This window comes from Aphelocoma coerulescens, chromosome 1A, assembly GCF_041296385.1.
Source record: "Aphelocoma coerulescens isolate FSJ_1873_10779 chromosome 1A, UR_Acoe_1.0, whole genome shotgun sequence".
Classification (NCBI taxonomy): Eukaryota; Metazoa; Chordata; class Aves; order Passeriformes; family Corvidae; genus Aphelocoma; species Aphelocoma coerulescens.
In genome coordinates this window covers 66,378,406-66,396,356 of record NC_091014.1, presented here as the reverse complement: position 1 = coordinate 66,396,356, position 17,951 = coordinate 66,378,406, and the positions used below count along the sequence as shown (strand labels likewise).

The 17,951-nt window shown below is 39.9% G+C and overlaps 1 protein-coding gene across 1 annotated transcript in view; it reads right to left on the bottom strand.

Annotated features, from left to right (window-relative positions):
- MPPED1 (metallophosphoesterase domain containing 1) overlaps positions 1 to 17,608 on the bottom strand; it is a 59,321-nt gene extending 41,713 nt beyond the window's left edge. The window contains exons 1-2 of the mRNA XM_069003965.1: positions 17,539 to 17,608; positions 4,804 to 5,066 (exon numbers count right to left, since the gene is read on the bottom strand). Coding sequence (XP_068860066.1) covers positions 4,804 to 4,955 — 152 coding nt within the window. The 5' untranslated portion in view covers positions 4,956 to 5,066; positions 17,539 to 17,608. The remainder of the gene's footprint in view (positions 1 to 4,803; positions 5,067 to 17,538) is intronic.
- Positions 17,609 to 17,951: the final 343 nt, after the last annotated feature.

The following is a 17,951-nucleotide window of genomic DNA, read 5'->3' as shown; positions in this document are numbered from 1 at the left end:
GGAGGTGTAAAAGATCTTGATGTTTGCAGCACAACATTTTCAGTATTTTTTGGGTAGATAGATTAATTTAAAGAGATTAAGGAAAAGAGATTGGACTATGGCAGTAACTCTGACACAAATACTTACAAATAAATCAAAGGCATTGCCAGTTTCAAAGGAATAATACTATCCCATTTCATTGTTTAAATATGATTACAATGTACACAGGGAAAAGATTTATTTCAGATACATAAATGCATTTAAATACATTTTTTTTTCTAATTATAACTTCTTTTCTGCAAGTAACTCAATTCCAGCAAATTTAATTAACACATTTTGGAGATATGTTTCAGTGTGTTAATGCAAAGCAACATAAAAACTCTCCTAACAGCTGTAAATGTATTTTAAAGCCTGACTATTGTCAGGACAAAGTGACAACTTTCTGGGCTTAATTACACTAAATGAAATCAGATGCTGTGAGGGGTGAGGCTGCATTGTTCAGAACCCAATCTCTACATTCAAAACTGAAGAAACGAAAAGATCTGACCCAGTTTGATGAGACTCACTTATAATTTAAAAGAGGAAATCAGAGAACACCTCTCTGCTATAGGAGGAATACTTATTTTCAAATCAATCTTTTTAACCTGAATCCATATTTTGTTTGAATACACAGAAGCAAATCTATATGCAGCTATACTGTATCTGCTACTCCAGTTAGGGAATTCTGCTGGAATAAAATCAAAAAGATAGAGATGCAAGAGTTATATTTGTGTCACTAGAAACCAGAGAGATATACAGAATTGTTATGAACTATTTTATTTTTACAACATTTCTTTTGAAAGGACAAATAAAATTAGTTTTGTTCACTGATGCAGTACACAGTACATATTTCTGTCCCTTGCTGGTTGTGCTTCAATTCAGGAGCTTACTTTTACATAAACAAACTCAGGAAAAAAAAAAAAGTAGAGATCTCTGCTATTAATAATATTACTTCTGTTTACTAGGTAAATTTTCAAAAATCATTTTATTGCTTAAAAGACATAAGAAGACATAAGATAATCTTTAATCACTCAATCTTTTCTCTGTGTCAAAAAATTCTATTAAATTTATAGGCAGACAAACTGAGGTGGTTTTGACAACCTCACAGGATTAGTGAGAGGATGAGGAAAAAACCTAAAACATTGAAACCTTGTTAAATACAGAAAAAGGTCTTAGCATTTTCTACAGTGTAACCAGAGTATGAACCAATTATTTTGTACCCATTTTTCCCATATAGGAAGATGAAATATTGGTTTTTTTACAGCAAAACTGGAGGAGCAGCCTTTTAGCACAAACACCTTATAGTTGTCTTTCTGAAGTTCCAGGTTTTGAGCAGAAAGTAGCTAAGTATGAGCTGAGGAGTAAACCCAGCTGTGATCAAATCCTACCTGATGAACGACATGCCAGGGGCATATGTAAGCAAGGATGTAGTGGGAACTCCAAAACTTGGGTGGCAAAGAGTGCAGTGGACTCCGAGCAGCTGGAAACACCTCATGTAGGGCACATGGAGAAGGGCAGATGAGGGAAAAGGGTTGAGATGTTAAAAATGCCTCTGTTTTGGAGGAGAGAGCTGCACAGGGCGAGCTCTAGGGGAGGCAGCAAGGGTGCCAAAGAATGTGGGGTTTAGACTGGGCAGTGAGGGTTTGCCCTCAGGTGGGAGCTGTGTGAAGGACAAGGCAGTCTGTTCACAGAGTTAACCAGGATGGTCGGATAAAAACGATGAGGGGCTGACCTTGACTATCACTGTAGCTGTTCAAGCTAAAAGGATTAAACATCAGTCCAGTAAACTGAATTATTGCTCTGCCTGCCCAACACTTCCCAGTGTGAGTTACAGATGGCATTACTAAACCAGCTTTAAATCGTGGATACTACCTTGGCAAATATAAGGATATGGACTGGTCTAAAATACTACTTTTCGTGGTAGGGTAGCCTTTAAGGCAGGTACTGCTTCTCCTTCAGAAATCTTTTACAGCTCAGCACAGCAGTAAGCTGGGTGTTAGGGAGTAGTGTGCATTTCACATAGGAAGCTGGATGGAAAGAACAGCAGACTTACCATGGCAACCCCAAGCAGCACATAATGCACATGCTTTGGATGGGGATGGGGAAGGTGTGGACAGCATTTTCCTGGTTGCTGAGGTATGTGTAACTTTTAAATTCTGGCCAGAGAATTTTTGTGGGAAAAGTGCATCAGTACAAAAAAAAAAAAAAACCAAATAAATGAGATGCAGATTTCTCATGTTGAAGTGATATGCACACACTGAGACCATATATAGGTAAAAGCATATGTCAAGTTTCGCAAACACATCTAAGTTTTATTACTGGAAATAATTTCTGAAGGCTCAATCCCCATATTCTTGTGTAACGCATTCCCACAGCAGCTGTCACACCAACACCCAATGCACAGCTTGCAGCACGAGCAGAGGAATACAGATCTGCTGATTATTTTTGTGCAAATGCTTTTGTTTTTCTTTAGATCAGTAGGAAAACTTGCAGAGAAACTGAAAAGCAAAGTTGGAACATCTCGGAACAAAAACACTTCTGGAGGTTCGTTTATACCCTAGATTTCAGTACTTCATGAAGGAGCGAGACAGGCACTTCCCAGAAATGACTGATGGACTTGGAAACACTGGCAGAATTTACCCCCCTTCTTGTCAGAGGCAACCCTGTCATCTCACAAGCACAGGGATGCCAGACTAGGACAGGTCTAGAAAGGGCTGTCAGCATGTTCTGGGAGCTAAAACGTGAAATACGAAATCCAAACCTGCACAGAGGACCAAGGAAGAGCTGCAAGACTGAATCCAGAAGAAAAGAAGCACACAACCCTCCCCCTGCGTGGTTAAAGTAGTTTACTGTGAGTTCAGATGTTAACAGGTCTACGTGAAATGTTTATGATTGCCTGCAACATCACTAATGGAGGTATTTTGAACCATGCACAAAGACTTCACCTCCCTGAAGTTAAGGACAAAACTTGCACACACAGAAGCAGGGCTAAGATTTCACCCACAACAAACATGTGAATAAAAGGTGCTTTTGTCACCCTTTTTGCGTCTACTTTTCCTTTCTTTGTTACTATTCTATTCACTGGTAGAAAAAAGAAAAAGCAATCCTGCTGGTATTCAGAAACATTATTTACTATTTCTGTACAAAGAGAAAGCATAGGTCAGATTGTGGTACATGTTTCAATTGATTTGGCCTGTTTTTCTATTTGCACAAGCTTCTTCAATAGTATTAAGCATTCATGAGAGATTGCTAAACTCTTCTGAGGAACTATTTTCTAGGGATAGCTTATTTTCAAGTACTTGCTTGGGTGCTGGGTTTCTATCATGTAGTTGACTGCCTAAGCCTCCAGTAACATGATTTCTTACTGGTTAGAAGTTTAAACAGCATATTGTTGAGAACCAAGTGAATACTAATAAATAACTTGTTTTCAGCCCAGTAAAACACACTCAGCTTTTAAGACCAGGAGACAAATTCCTGAGTGCCCAGGAGCTGTCTGAATATCCACAAAGAATAGCTAAGCCTCAACAAATCAGGCAACCTGCATTTGGCATTTTCATTTGTGAAAGTATTTCTGAACCCACATTTGTTTGTTTGTACTTTTTCTACCATTTGCCAGCTCTATAAACAAAAGATGTTTCCCAGTGCTAACACTCAACTCATTTTACTGTTTGCATTTCAGTAGGATCTAAAAAACCCCAACACAGACCATAATACACTGCCCCCAAAAACTCAGTGTTTGCTCACCATCTTGATACACGTTAGTCATCAGATTTTTTTATATAATCTAATTTATACCAAAGAAGTGTTCACTAAATAGACATACAGCATTCAACCAGTCACAAGTGCTGAATTTTTTAACTGCAGACATCATGACCTATGTTTTTAAGTTATCAAATCATATTAAATACCAAAAATGTAAACTAGGTAGCTATTTGTTGAGTCTTTCTAAAGGAAAAGGGTTCCCTTTTCAAAAAGGAAAACCAGCCATCTGATCTAAAGATAAGGCTGCTTCTCTCTTTAATAAACACAATAAAATGGTGCAGACATTTTTATTCCCTATAAAAATATTTTACAGTAGAATTTTATACTTAATTTATTTGTAATAGCTTTAGTGTTTTGCTCTTCCTTCTGGCTTTAAACTTTATGGCAGGTTTCATTTCGTAATTATAATTCTCCACTTTACGTTACAAGTAAATCATCTAGAGCAGTTAATTTTACTGATGTTGTCATTATATAAGAAGTCAGAAACAAACACATTATTTTAATTACTCTTTAAGCACTTGGCATTTTAAGCACATTGGTAGGAAAGTAAGTTGTCGGATGGGTGCCCACAGTATTTTATGTATTGATATGATTTTTCCTTTGTATGCAGCTGCAATATAACCAACCAAACAGAATGTGTGCTGTACAGATCCAGGCTTGGTATTTTCAGCAGCTCTGTACATCAATATGCAAGTGCACAAAGCAAACAAACATTATAAGATTGCAGAAAGTATCATCCTTGTAGCATCTCGTGTTTTATTGCCACTGCTTGTTTGTTATTTCTCTTTTTAATACGTGAGTACTATGCATTACACTTACACCAGTAAAGAAATCTTTCTCCCATCTTTTAACAAAGTACTTTTCAAATGGACTGATTTTGTGTCATTATAGTAATTATTATTAGAAAGGCAGCAAAACAGTGTTCTTTGAATTCTTTTTGACTGGTCCATCAAATACCACATCGACAAGGCAATAACCATTCCGAAGGCTGTGCTAGAGCAATAACAAAACTATAATACTTACATTTGCACATGTGGGGGCTGAAAGCGTCCCTGGTTAATGTTGTAGAACGTGAAAGCCTGTGTGGGGTTGGAGCTGTACTCATCCACCTCGATGATGAGCCGGCTGTGCTGGTGCCTCCTGGCTGCCATGATGTGGGACTGGGCGAAGGCCATGTCTGCGCGCGGGGCCAGCGCCCTCAGGCCACCATTTCTGCTATCTTCCTGCTCCAGGGGCGAGCACCATGACAGCCCCCGACCCAACCAGCACACTCCCCTTCCAAACACCTAGGGCAGATTGGAGAGATGCAGCATGACTGTTGGACACTTCATCTGCTTGGCATTTGCTTTAATACGAGGTGAAGACTGAGGGACAAAGACAGACTGCTCAAAGAACCCATTGCAAACCTTTCCAGCTCAGCGACCTCATGGATAAGGGGTGGGAAGCACGTCATGAAAGTAAACTTGCTACAGAGCATAGGGGCAACTTGCTCAAGTATTTCAGACTTTTAATCCAAACCCAAAAGACAAGACAATCATTCAGAAAGACACATCAAATCATAATGTTTTTCCAACACAGTCATTTACTTTCTTTTTTTTCATAGAACTGATGAACCTTTATTCCCCGTCCTCCCTCAAAAAACCCCCACCAAACCTGAAACGGAATACATGACTATGCACAACTCAAATGCAAGTTAACTGAACAAGAGCTAGTTTAACTAAATTTTCCCAAACTCTGTGACATTTATTACAGAGAAGCATTGCGAGTGCCTGTTCATCATCAGAAGAGTGAATGGCTTTCCATGCACTTGATCCTGGTTTTACATTGCCACTGAAAGAACTCCTTGAGGAGGACACAACTCCTTGAGTGAAGGACACAAATGTGAAGAGCTCCCCTCTTCAAACACTTTTCAGTCAGTACTAGCCCAGCATTCTGGATTCACAGGAAAACAGAGTGATTCCAAGGCTAACACACAGTTAAATGTTACTAAATATTAAAAAATGTAAAATCCATACAGGTTTTATGTTTGGGAATAAATTTTTCCCCGAAGGCTATGCAAGTCTAGAACAGCAGTACTGAAAATGGGTAGGGGAAGAACAAAGTGAAACCAACCGGAATGCAAAGAGTATCCCCTAGAAACAGCAGAAAGTAATTTAAATGTGAATTTTACTCTTATTTCCCAGTTTTAATAAAAAATGGATTACAAGCTATAAAGGTGGGTATTTTTACAGTATAACTTTGCATCCTTTTTAAAAGTTGTCTGACTTAAATATTGACTTTCATGCAAGCAGGGACTCTTTTCTTCTAGGGAATACAAGCAATCTGATTCAAAGACGTATTTCATGAATAGCCACGCTAGAATGCAGCAATTCACATAATATGCAGAGTTTTGGAGAGCAGGGCTAGAAGTATTTTCGGTGGCCATGCTGATGTGCCTTTCTCCCATTCTGAATGGATCACTGTTGAGAGTGATGGATGAGGGAGACCTTCACAGTCACTCAAATATTTAAAGTTATTTACAAGTACTTAAGTCCAATTCAGTTTAGTGGCAGTCAAGCACCTAAGCATCTTTAAAAATCTGGGCTGCAGCCCTCTGCTTAACTACCACAGATGTTAAGTGCTCCAAGAAGTGGCAGGGTATTTTTGTTTGGGGAAATCTTGTTCTCAGGAAGCCAAAATGAAAGATTCAGCTTGGTTTTTGTTACTGGCTGAATGGCTGTAAGATGATGACAACTTGCTGTCACTAACAAGCCACAGCAAAACAGCCTCAGAATAAAGGAGCAGATTCCTGCATGCCCTCCCCTAGAACGGAGTGGTAAGGAAATGCTAGAATAACAACAAAGAAAATTTGGGATTTCAAACACTCTCAGATGCCGCGTTCAGGCTACAGAAGAAGCAGCAGCACAAAGGAATGTGCCAGAGCAGGGGGAGGGAAGGGAGGCATGATCCTTGTAAGAATAATCAAGTATAAATTGCTGCATTTAGGAAATAAGAAATTATGACAGCAGATGTGAAGAACCTTCCCTAAGGAGCTTCCTGTATTAAATGATGCATTTGTAAAGAAGTTTGAATAGTCAAGGTCAGAGATTTTACAGGGGGCAAACTGTTCTATGTGAACCTACTTCTGTTTGAAAGAAACTATTAGAACTGGTGACCTCTAGAAATATTCTCCAGTAAGATAAATAATCTATGATTCCACATCTCTACATAAGGATTTCGAACTACCTGACAAACACAGCCTTTTTTTTACAATTCAGGGATTATGCCCACTTTACACACAACTGAACTGGGGTTACAAAGGAGTTAAGGCACTGCCTTAGGGACCTAGAATCTCCCTTCAGCCTTAGGAAGTTCTCAGGAGCTCACAGCAGCTGAGGAAACAACTTCTGTCAGCCTTCTCTTTGAGTCCTGTCCTTTACAATTTATAAGTCAGACGTCAAATCTGCTGCAGAATCAGCACATAAATGTGGATGTACCCCAATACCCACTCTTTGGCTCTCTTCCTCTTTCTGAACAAGTGGAATAACAATTACCAACACAATCTAACTCAAAAGACAATTTGAGTGAAAAGAATTTGTTTGTGAACAGAAACACATCCAGTACACCACTCGACACATCCTTTAGTGCTGAAGAGATCTTTTAAGCAGGGAATCAACCCTTGCACACAGGAAAGTGTGTGAATCACACCATTAGGCCAGACTGAAAGAATGGCAGCCATGGGCAGTCAGCAGAAAGTACACTCTATACACAGGTGAAAAATGGGATGACAACCTATTTCCCTTGATGTAAAAAAAAAATGGAAGGGGAAAAAAAAGATACACAACAGCGTATTGAGCCTTCTGCTCAGTGACAGCCACTCGCTGCCAACCCTGGACACACAGAAGCCATAAAGACAAGACAGGGAAAGAAGAAGAAGGAAGAAGAAGAGGGAAGGGGAAGAAGAAGAGGGAAGGGGAAGAAAAAGAGGGAAAGGAAAGAGGAAGAAAAAGAGGGAAAGGGAAGGGGAAGGGGAAGGGGAAGGGGAAGGGGAAGGGAAAGGGAAAGGGAAAGGGAAAGGGAAAGGGAAAGGGAAAAAAGAAGAGGGAAGAAGAAGAGGGAAGGGGAAGAAGAAGAGGGCAGGGGCAGAAAGGAAGGGAAAGGGGAAAGGGCAAAGTGCAAAGGGGAAAAGGGAAAGGAGAAAGGGGAAAGGAGAAAGGGGAAAGGAGAAAGGGGAAAGGACAAAGGAGAAAGGAGAAAGGGGAAAGGCAAGGAGAAAGGAAAGGAGAAAGGAGACAGATCCTGCAATAAAAATAAAATAAATAGCAATCGTAGGAATACCCAGTGCTAAACAGAAATCATCTATGTAACACACAGGATCAGTAAGTGTAATTCAATAGCAAGCTGATTTCAAGCTCATTTCAGAAACATACACAGATGTCTTTGAACCTTACCTTTCAGTCTATGGTTTTCTTCCTGCATAAGTGATTGGCTGACTACTGACATTCTTGGTGTTCGACAGAACAAGCTGTCTCCTTCCAGCTTGACTGATAACCAGACTGACACCCATTACTCCCCTCTTTCTGTTTCCATTTCCAATAGTCCCCCAACTCATAACTTTTTCTCTCTTTTAATATGCTGAAATGTATTGCTTTCCCAAACCACAGTATAAAATGCAGCAGGGAAATAATTATCTGCTTCTGTAGCATGCAAGTTTTAAAATTATATGCCCAGCATTACCAACACAGAGAGTTAAGACTCAAATCCCCACAGCAACAACATGCTAACCATCCTCTTCCCCCAGACTTATGGAGCTGCGGGATGTCTGCCAGGGAAAAACAGAGAAATGTAAAAAGGACTGCAAGAACATGAATACTAAAATAAATATCACAAACCTGGCTGTTGGAATCACAGACTGAGAAAAAGCTATTAAATCAGCTAAGCCATCTTCTTACTGAAGGCAGGAATGTTCTCTGTACATTATTTTCCTGCTGTTTTCTCCAGCGTGTGCTCAAATGGGCCCCAAATTCCACTGCGTACAGTGGACACTGCTCCAGCCTTCAGAAGGCTTCACATCAGGCCATAAACTGTGCAGGTTGAAACATCTCTCCTAAAGAATTACTGGACTAGGGAGGTAGGACTACCCAGACATATTTAAGTACTTTATGAGGTCCTCAAATAAATCTTTGTATTAAGATTTTTCTTTAACTTTTTTCAGCCTGAAATTTCTGGTGTTGTATCTCACACCTTTCTAGTATAGGTAGCATAAATATTTCCCCTTTTGCACAAACTTCCCAGCCTTTTTATGCATCCTATTTACCTTTTTGGGTTTTTTTTCTCATTTCAAGCCAATGTTTTATTTTAATGTCACTTCCCCACTCACAGATTTTGTTTTATTCTAGGCTCATTCTCATGTCCACTGTCCCTCCCCATATCTCACTCCACTGTCCCCACTGCTCTCTCCATCATCCACCCTTTGTCTGAAGTCTAAAAACACCACTGACACTTCTTGAAAATAATTCCAGCAGCACACAATATGAATCCAGACTTGAAGCAACATGACTCAAGCAGATGTCACTGAAATAATAATTAGAAACCAAGATAAAATATTGATGATGAAAATGATATTAAAAAAAAAAAGAAGTTATGAATTGGGAGAAAACTATAAAGGTGTTCTCTGCTGAGGAATGAACTTTGCTAAGCTGCAAACTCTGGAGGTCAAGAAGCACAATGTGACTGTGGCACATCCCAGCAAGACCTCAACAGGGACAGTTGCCAGATTTTTCACCACCAGTCAGACACAGAAAGAAGAGAATGCTGGGACTCTCAGCAGTACCAAGGCCAGGGGCAAAGAGGCAGCTACAGAAAACGTTGTTCATTTTGCTCAGACAGCCTGACAAGCTGGGGTTTGGAAAGGCAGTGAAAGAACAAAATTTAGTATCAAAAAAAGAAAAACAAAAGAAGCATTTCCATGAAGCTATAAAACATCAGAGCTGTATTTTTTTCAGGGAAAGCCAGTAAGACAAGAGCAGCAAAGTACCTTCAAGGGGAGCGCGAGACCACACGGTGCCACACTTGCTTCTCGTGCAAAGCTCGGACACTGCTAACCAGGAACTCTTCCAAGAGCTTTAACAAGGGCCCAGGTCTTCCCTATACTACAGTGCCCTTCATAGACCGTCAGATTATCCCCTACAAGGGGAAGTAGACCCTTTATTTAAACCCACAAAAAATCATTACAGAGTACTCTGCATCAATGGTCCAAATTGTCACAGTAACATCTTTATAACCACCAGCTTCGCTATCACAAATTCCTGATTTTGCTTTAACCTCCTGACAAATGCTTGTTATAAACTGACCACCAGTAAGGGAACATACTGAGACTAGAAAAGAAACCGCTTACTCTGAGAAATAAGCTGAAAATACTAAGGCTTTTTGCTAAAATACCCATTTCAGACAGTTCAGATAGAGGCCAATCAATGGAATCAATCTGCTATCTTCAGTTCTGCCACTGGAAAATGAATATTGAAATAATCCTAAAAAGGCATTATTCTGTGGGAAAGGATGAGCCAGGGAAATCACTCTGCAGATGAAAGCCTTTCCAGAGGGATATACTCTCCTCTTTCTCCTCTTCCTCTTCTGAAACAGCATGCAGGTCCTGGGAAACCAAAACCACTGAGCCTCCCCTTGGCAGCCTGGTGTGCTCACCTGAGAAATGAGGACTTTAAAGGGAAGGCAGTACAATCAAATGTCATGGAGTCACTTGTGGATTTTAATTTTGATCATTCACACTTCTACCGATGGAATCATTAGGCTTCCTACACGAATATGATTTGTCGGAGACAGGAACATTTCCCATTGCATTTAAAAAATAACTAAAACTAAATATGCACTTCTAAGCCTTTTTAAAAAAACATCTGAGGTGATTTTCTGTGCCAGCAAATCTAAATTCGATAACTGTTGTCAATCAAATAATACTCAGTTCTCTGACCGTATCTTTTCCCTGGAAGTCATAGCTACTTCCACCCATATAAGCAAAACCAGGGGACATAATTCTGAATTACCTGTAAGCCTCAAAACCCTACTGGTTTTGTCCTCTTCTGTTTAGAATCTCATATTTCACATATCAATGAACACTTCAGTGCCTCATCATATATCTCACGTATTTGTTAACTGCAGATCTACAGGGCACCGAGCAATCTGGTTTCTAACATGCAAAAAAATCAGTGACTTCAATAAACCTTCTATTTCTCTATAATTCCAATCACCTTAACCTGCATTAAAAAAAAAAAAAAAACCAAACAAGAAGCAACAAAATCCTCCAAGGTATTTCTCACCATTCTAAAATACATGTCATTGTTCTCCTTTGCAGGTTGTAACGACCTGTCACATACAGTATGAGAAAATTCTTGACTGAATTATTTTTTCCTTGAAATGAATTACTTCCTTTGCTCTCAAACATAAATATTGCACATTTCTCTCATTATTTTCTTTATAAAGAACACTAACATACTTGTAAGCTTTAACTGTCATGAAAGGATTATATGGACACAGCAAGTAGGAAATGAGATAAATTAATTAGGTTTTGGGACTATGTGGTAATATCCACTTCCTTGAAGTTTCATCCAAAAATATACTGTACCTACTGTACACCAAAGTTCTGACCAGGCACTCAGGAAAAGGTGCAGACACTGAGTTCAGGAAACACAAAAATGGCACATTTACCTAAAAATCGAATTCTGTATTTACTTAAAGCAGTTACCACCTAGAAACCTTCTTTGTCAGTCTTATTTTGAATGATTGTATGATTTTAAATTACTTTTTCTCATTTTCCTACTTGGTTCCCAAAACTATAGAGCAACTGAATATTCTATTTATGAAGATTTAATTATATTTTGGCTCATTAGCAGTATCATTTTCAGAATCAATTTCTCATCCGTATGAATAAACTGTTCATTTATTCAATCTGAAAAATCAACACAACCTGATAATATTGCTTTGTTTTCACCTTAAACTTCTGCTTTACCATATAGCCAATATATCTGAAACACTGGAGTGCTCGAAGATTTACAAATAGACTAAATATTTGTCCAGGTTAAATGCATTATTGTAATCCTATGTACAAAAGTGCCTGAATGTATAAAATATTGTCATATTTCAATGAAATATTTAAATGGATACATTTTTCTTAAGTAAAACCAAATCTTTTTCCTGAAAAAGGTACTATTTTTGCTCAATACATCCGTTAGTTATCTAAAAACACCTGCAGAGGTAGCTAATCTATATAAGTAATTACCTCTAGGGAAGGAAATTTTAAATAAATATCTAAGAGCCACAGAAATCATTCCTCACTCTAAAAAATTTGCCTTAGTCTCTGGCAGGAATACATAATCTCCTATGTTACTGTAAACCATGTGTATATATTCATACAGGAAAAATTAGAAGTCCCCAAATGATAAATACTCATTTTAAAGGAAAATAGCCCAAAATACAGGTTATGTGGGGAAATTACAAAAAATGGACATTCCAGCAGGAATAAATTAGGGTTGTAGAGACTTGATTCTACATTTCAGTCTGCAATTTGGGCATGTCATCTGGTTAAACTCCTGAATCTCTCAAAATATTATTGATTGAGAAGACTATGTAAGTACTGAAACATATTTAAGACACAGTTTGGTTCAATTTTTAATTGAAGAAAGTTCTTTTTCTTTACTCTATTGTGGCAGCTGGCCACATCCTCATTTCCTAGTCTAGTACAAGCCCTGCTGGCTGAAAGCCACTTGCCTGTGACACTCACTTTATCCAAACTGATTTCAGTGCAAATTGTGTAGAATAAATTCACAGGGTCTTCCCTCTTCGTGCAGCAGCACCTCTTGGCTGTGGATTCATTTCTAATGCCAATATTCTCATCTGATTTCTGAAAGAAATCTGACGTTAACAACCCTTGAGAGGACAACAGCACAAAAGAGAAGTGGTCTATGTATCCCCGTAGCTCAAGATGAATGAAACGCCAAAGTACCAGCACATATGTCAAAGGTGGGATGTAGAACACAGCTCACGTGTTAATATATTTATAGTGATACTACTTCTGAGATCAGTGTATCTTATTTTACTAAAGCCTGAAGATAAATTATAAAATCAATCAAGCAAATCCTTAACAGCTACAATTTTGTCTTAGACACAAAACTTTGAAAATTAAGTACACTGTCATATTACTTCTGCTGTTTGCACTTTTCCCTCATTTAGCTGCATCTATCCCATTGAAACCCTTCATGTCCTCTGATTCATGTCCACAGAGGGACTCACTGGGTTTGTTACCTTTATTTTTCCAGGTATTGCCTCCAGGACGGATGTAAGGAAAAAACAGTCAACAGTCACTCCTCCTACCCTGAAGTCATGTCCACAAAGAGCCCCCCTACGAGATAAAGAAAGGCTGCCCCTGAACTGTGGCTCCGAGATCTGTGCACTGTCCATCAGCTGATTCACCAGCTGCTTGAAAAACTCCCTTGAAAAATTGTATTTGCACTGGTGAAAAGATTTTCATGTGACATAAAAAAATGCTAAAATAAAACGACACAGTTTAGGGATGGAAAGTAAACGGCGATCAAAACGTAAAAATATTTGGGAGGAAAATAACCAAGTCCTGAAATGAACTCATCGTACTTTTTTTTAAATTTTCTTTTCCCTTCTGTTTTATTTGATCAACATGGTGAAATCTGAACACTTTTTTGATGTTGACAAATTGTTGAAAGTGACATTTTATTGTCATTCTTGTTGAAGGTACAAGACGGTCAACCTCTGTCGGTAACTAAGCTTTAATCTACCCCATCCCCACTACATCAGGCAAGGTGTCTTGAACTTTTACCAAAATCTACTCATATTAGGGACAAAGTGTTGAGGGACAAAACTCAGAACAGCAATACAGTATAGAAAACTTCCAAGTAGAAATGTTTTGCTTTTCTACCAAAGAACCAGAAGAAAGGCTGTCCCACAAAGCCAAAATAATCCTTTCATTGCTACATATTATGAGTGTCCACAGACCAGGTGAAATCCAGCAGCAAATGATGCTGAACACTGTACAGCCCTACAGTAAAACAGCCTCTGCCCCAGATTACAGTCTGCAGAAACTCAACAAAGGATATGGGAGGAAAACAATGTAGCACAGGAATGATCGGTGCAATGGCAGCACACTGTGTTCCTTCCATTTTCTTTTACGGAGAAGGAAAAAATAATGCAAGATTAGCATCACAAAAGACAAAAGTGGAAAGAAGATGGGATATGATAAGAGTCAGTGAGAGGAGGGAAAAGGTGATAGGAATAAAGTGGCGTGCAGGGTGCTGGAGTTACACAGCACGTTAAGCGAAGTGATGCGATTCCGAGAGCAGGCAAAAAAGGAGGCTTGTGCAAAACAGCCAATTAGGAAAGCATGTAAAAAACAATCAAAAATATCAGTCACCATCAGCCTCCTTCATATGGTACTTGTGCAGCTGCTCTGATGGCTTCAATCTTTGGTTCAATGACAAGACCCTCGATGTCATAAGGGAAGCTGGGCTGACTGCATGGCAGAGGAATTCAATTTAAAAGGTGAAAAGGACATGCCACATAAAAAGTGAGCTTGCAAAGAAAAGTGATATACACTAAATACAACAATCTTGGTTTTAGCAGAAATGTACAAATTAGATATATGTAACAACTGAGGGCTAATACTTGCAATTGAAATGTGTATCTGCATTACACCTCTCAGTCTGAGTAAAGACGAATCCTTACTACAGTAATATTAGTTTGACACGGCATACAACATATTTAAATGATATTATGAACTCAATCTTTACTCCCACAGTAAATCATAGCATTTTAAATAGTGACTGAATGGAAGATGCTAAGCATTTTGTGTTTAGGTTACTGTAATGAATCCCAAATCAGTTATGACTGCAAGCTACCACATGTATACCATGATGGCTAATTGTTAATCCTAATAAAATTTCCACTGCCTTGTTAAATCACGGCAAAACTGTCACACTTGTTGACAGTTTCAACAACGAGGTCAAGCAGTGAGCAGTCTCCAGGAATGAACTGCTTTACCTCCAGAGGTGTTACTGCAGAAGCAGGGGACCAGCCAGTACTGTAACAGCTCTGCCACTTTTTGCAATAGATCTTATCAGGGACTGTCACTCTGCAACCTTGCCCGAGCATCACATTCTCATGCTGTTTTATTTGTAATAACATTGACTGAAAAGATGATTTTCTAAGAGGAAGTTAAAGGATAACTATCCAAAGACCTTAAAGAACTCTCTCACATTACCAACTTTGCTTATATTTTGGAACATAACCTAGAATATCCAGGTTTTAAAATGAAGCATTTCTTTTAAGTTAGAAATAACAATTAGAGACCACTTTGCTTCCAGTGCTACACTGAGTCTTATTTTGAAAGTTCATACTGTACATTGCAGTATTCTAATATTCCTTCATGTAACTGAACATGTGGAAAGGCTTTTCCTTCAGTTTACCTTGCACATCCCCTCTGAATTCTTCAAAACAAGATTCAGCAAGAATCAAATGGACTGCACTGAACTATTATGTTTATTAACCAACTGAGATGAAAACTGTTCTCATGGATTAAAATTCTCAATTATGAATGCACTTTCTAATTACTATTTGATATTGTTTCCATATGTCTGAAAAAAGGAAACTGACTGGGTAATTGACTAAGCAGTTACCTGGTTTCAGGGGATTTGAGTCTCCTTCCTCGTAATTCAGTGGCAGAACTCTAGCTGACTTAAAACCCAATGATCTCTTTATACACTTCCACGCGTTCTACTAAATAGAAAAGTCCACTTCTGTGTAACTCTTCAGGTCAGGAGGACTGCACCTGAGGCAGCAGATCTGAACATGTTTTGTTCCGAGAAGGACATTAATCTAGAGGTTTTTTTCTGATTTCATATAGTACATTCAATTAAACAAATAGGATCACAAACAACACTATATTCTATGAACCATTAACTGAAGAAGCAGAAACGTCAATGTCAGAATCATCTATGAACGTATGCCAAATCAGAACTCCAGTCTGCTTTACGTTCCTGCTGACAGTTCCCATAATGAGCATGCAGTATTAAATAAAAACCATGACCTGTTTAAACAAAGATCAGAGCACCAGCTTTATCTTTGTATTCTCTAATGTTTGTTGTTTGGCATCACAAACTAACACCAAGGCAGGTCTCTTACTAATAGCTGCCTGGAAGGTTTTCATACAGGGCGTGAGGGGATGGCTCTTGTCCACCAAGAACACTCATGGATCTTTAAAATGGGCATTTTACTTCACTTGAACATATACAGGTATTCTCTGCAGTTACTCTTCTTTGAATTACACCACAGGAGAGCAGGAAGAGAAGAAAGGAGATAGAGGGGATAATGTACAAGCAAGAAATGTTAAAGATTGTTGTGTCTCGGATAGCTCGAGACAATGAAACAAACCGCAAGAGCCAAGCTAAAACTGTTTAAACATACCATTGAAATTTCATAGGTAGTAACTAATATTAATCAGTTCACATATGTATCACACATGGGATAACTATTACATTTAACAGTTTCAAAGAAATCCACATACAAATAGAAATCAGTCCCCCCTCTCCGTCCCCCCCCATTTTTGTAGTATACTACCAGATAATTTACAGTGTCTGGCATTACAAAACTGTTTATTATGAATAGGTGCAACACAGATTGCCATTTTACAATGACTCCCTAACTGGTCTTCTCAAAAGATGCGTGATTTTTTGGAAGTCAAATTTCAGATATACACTTTTAAAATGCAGCCTTGCGTTTTAAATATCTACCTTAAAAAAACTGAGAGTTCACTTCATCACGAGCCAATCACAAAGTTTAATAATCATGCTTAGTTATCAGCTTATCCAAAATATCCAAAGCTCCTTTACACTACTCTAAATAAACCAAAAAAATTCATTTAACTGAAGTTGAAATGGCTATCAATACCATACATTATCCGCAGATCTCTTAATGATAATATTGTCAAGGTACAGACTGCACAAGCAGGAATCTTCAACTACTGATTGATCTTCCGCCAAAGAGAATAGAACGTTTAAAATCGGCCCAGTCTCTTCACGCTTCCCATCCGTACCCTCTGTGTTACCCACGGACAAGTATACCCATTTATTATTTATTGTTATTTAGTATTCCACACTACCCATCTGAAATTTCGAGATTTAAAACGTTGGTCCTAAGAAAGCAATGAAAAGAACTGAAATCTCTACCTAAACGTCTCCAATTTTTTTTTTTTTTTTTTTTTGTCTGCTCTACTGCTTTGAGCGTGCTGGATACCAAATAACAGCGCAATAAATTACATGCAAATCAGCATGAATCCTACCAAACTTATCGAGCGGTTTCCTCCCGGAACAAAACTTTGGAGGTCACTCAATCCTCTCCTACGACAAAGGGAAGTTCTTCCTCTTCCATCACCCCTTCCCCCGGCTGTGCGAGGGGAAACTATCGGGGAAGGCGCGCACGGCTTTTCCACGGGGGCTTCCTTCGCGGTGTTGGCTGGTGACACCGAGCACGGCGGGGGGGGGTGCAAGGGACAAGCGGCCGGGGCGCCCGGGGGTCCCAGCCCGGCCTCCGCGGCAACTCTGCGAACAAAGTAACTTCGCGGCTGGGCGGCGGCGGGGCACGGCGGGGCAGCGGCCGCCCTGCCCTGGCCAGCAAGCGCTCGCACGGCCAGGGAGAGCAGCGCCCGAGGGGCAGGCAGGGTCCCCGGAGCGCGGTGCCAGCCCTTACCTTGCTCCGCACCCCGCTCCGCACGCCCGGCGGCAGCAGCGCCGCGGGGCCGGGGCACGGGATGCTGCGAGGCTCCCAGCGCCTCTCCCTCCGCCTCTCTCCCGATCCTCAGAAAAGCCCTTCCCCCCCCTCGGCCCCCCCGCCCGCCTCACTCTCTCTAGCTTTGGGGCATAGATATTATATATATATTTATATTTTCTTTTTTTTTTAAGAAGCCAAGGGGAAGCTTGGTTGGGAGAAGCAAAGCCCTGACGCGCTTGGGGGTGGGTAGGTGGGGGGTGCGCCTGGGGGGGTTTCAGACCCTCGCACGGCAACACAGGCGGACCCATCCCCCCCGTCTCCTCGGTCCCCAGCCGGGGGAGGCGATCGAACCTCACCGCCTTCCACCGATCCCGCACCGGGAACGGGCCCTG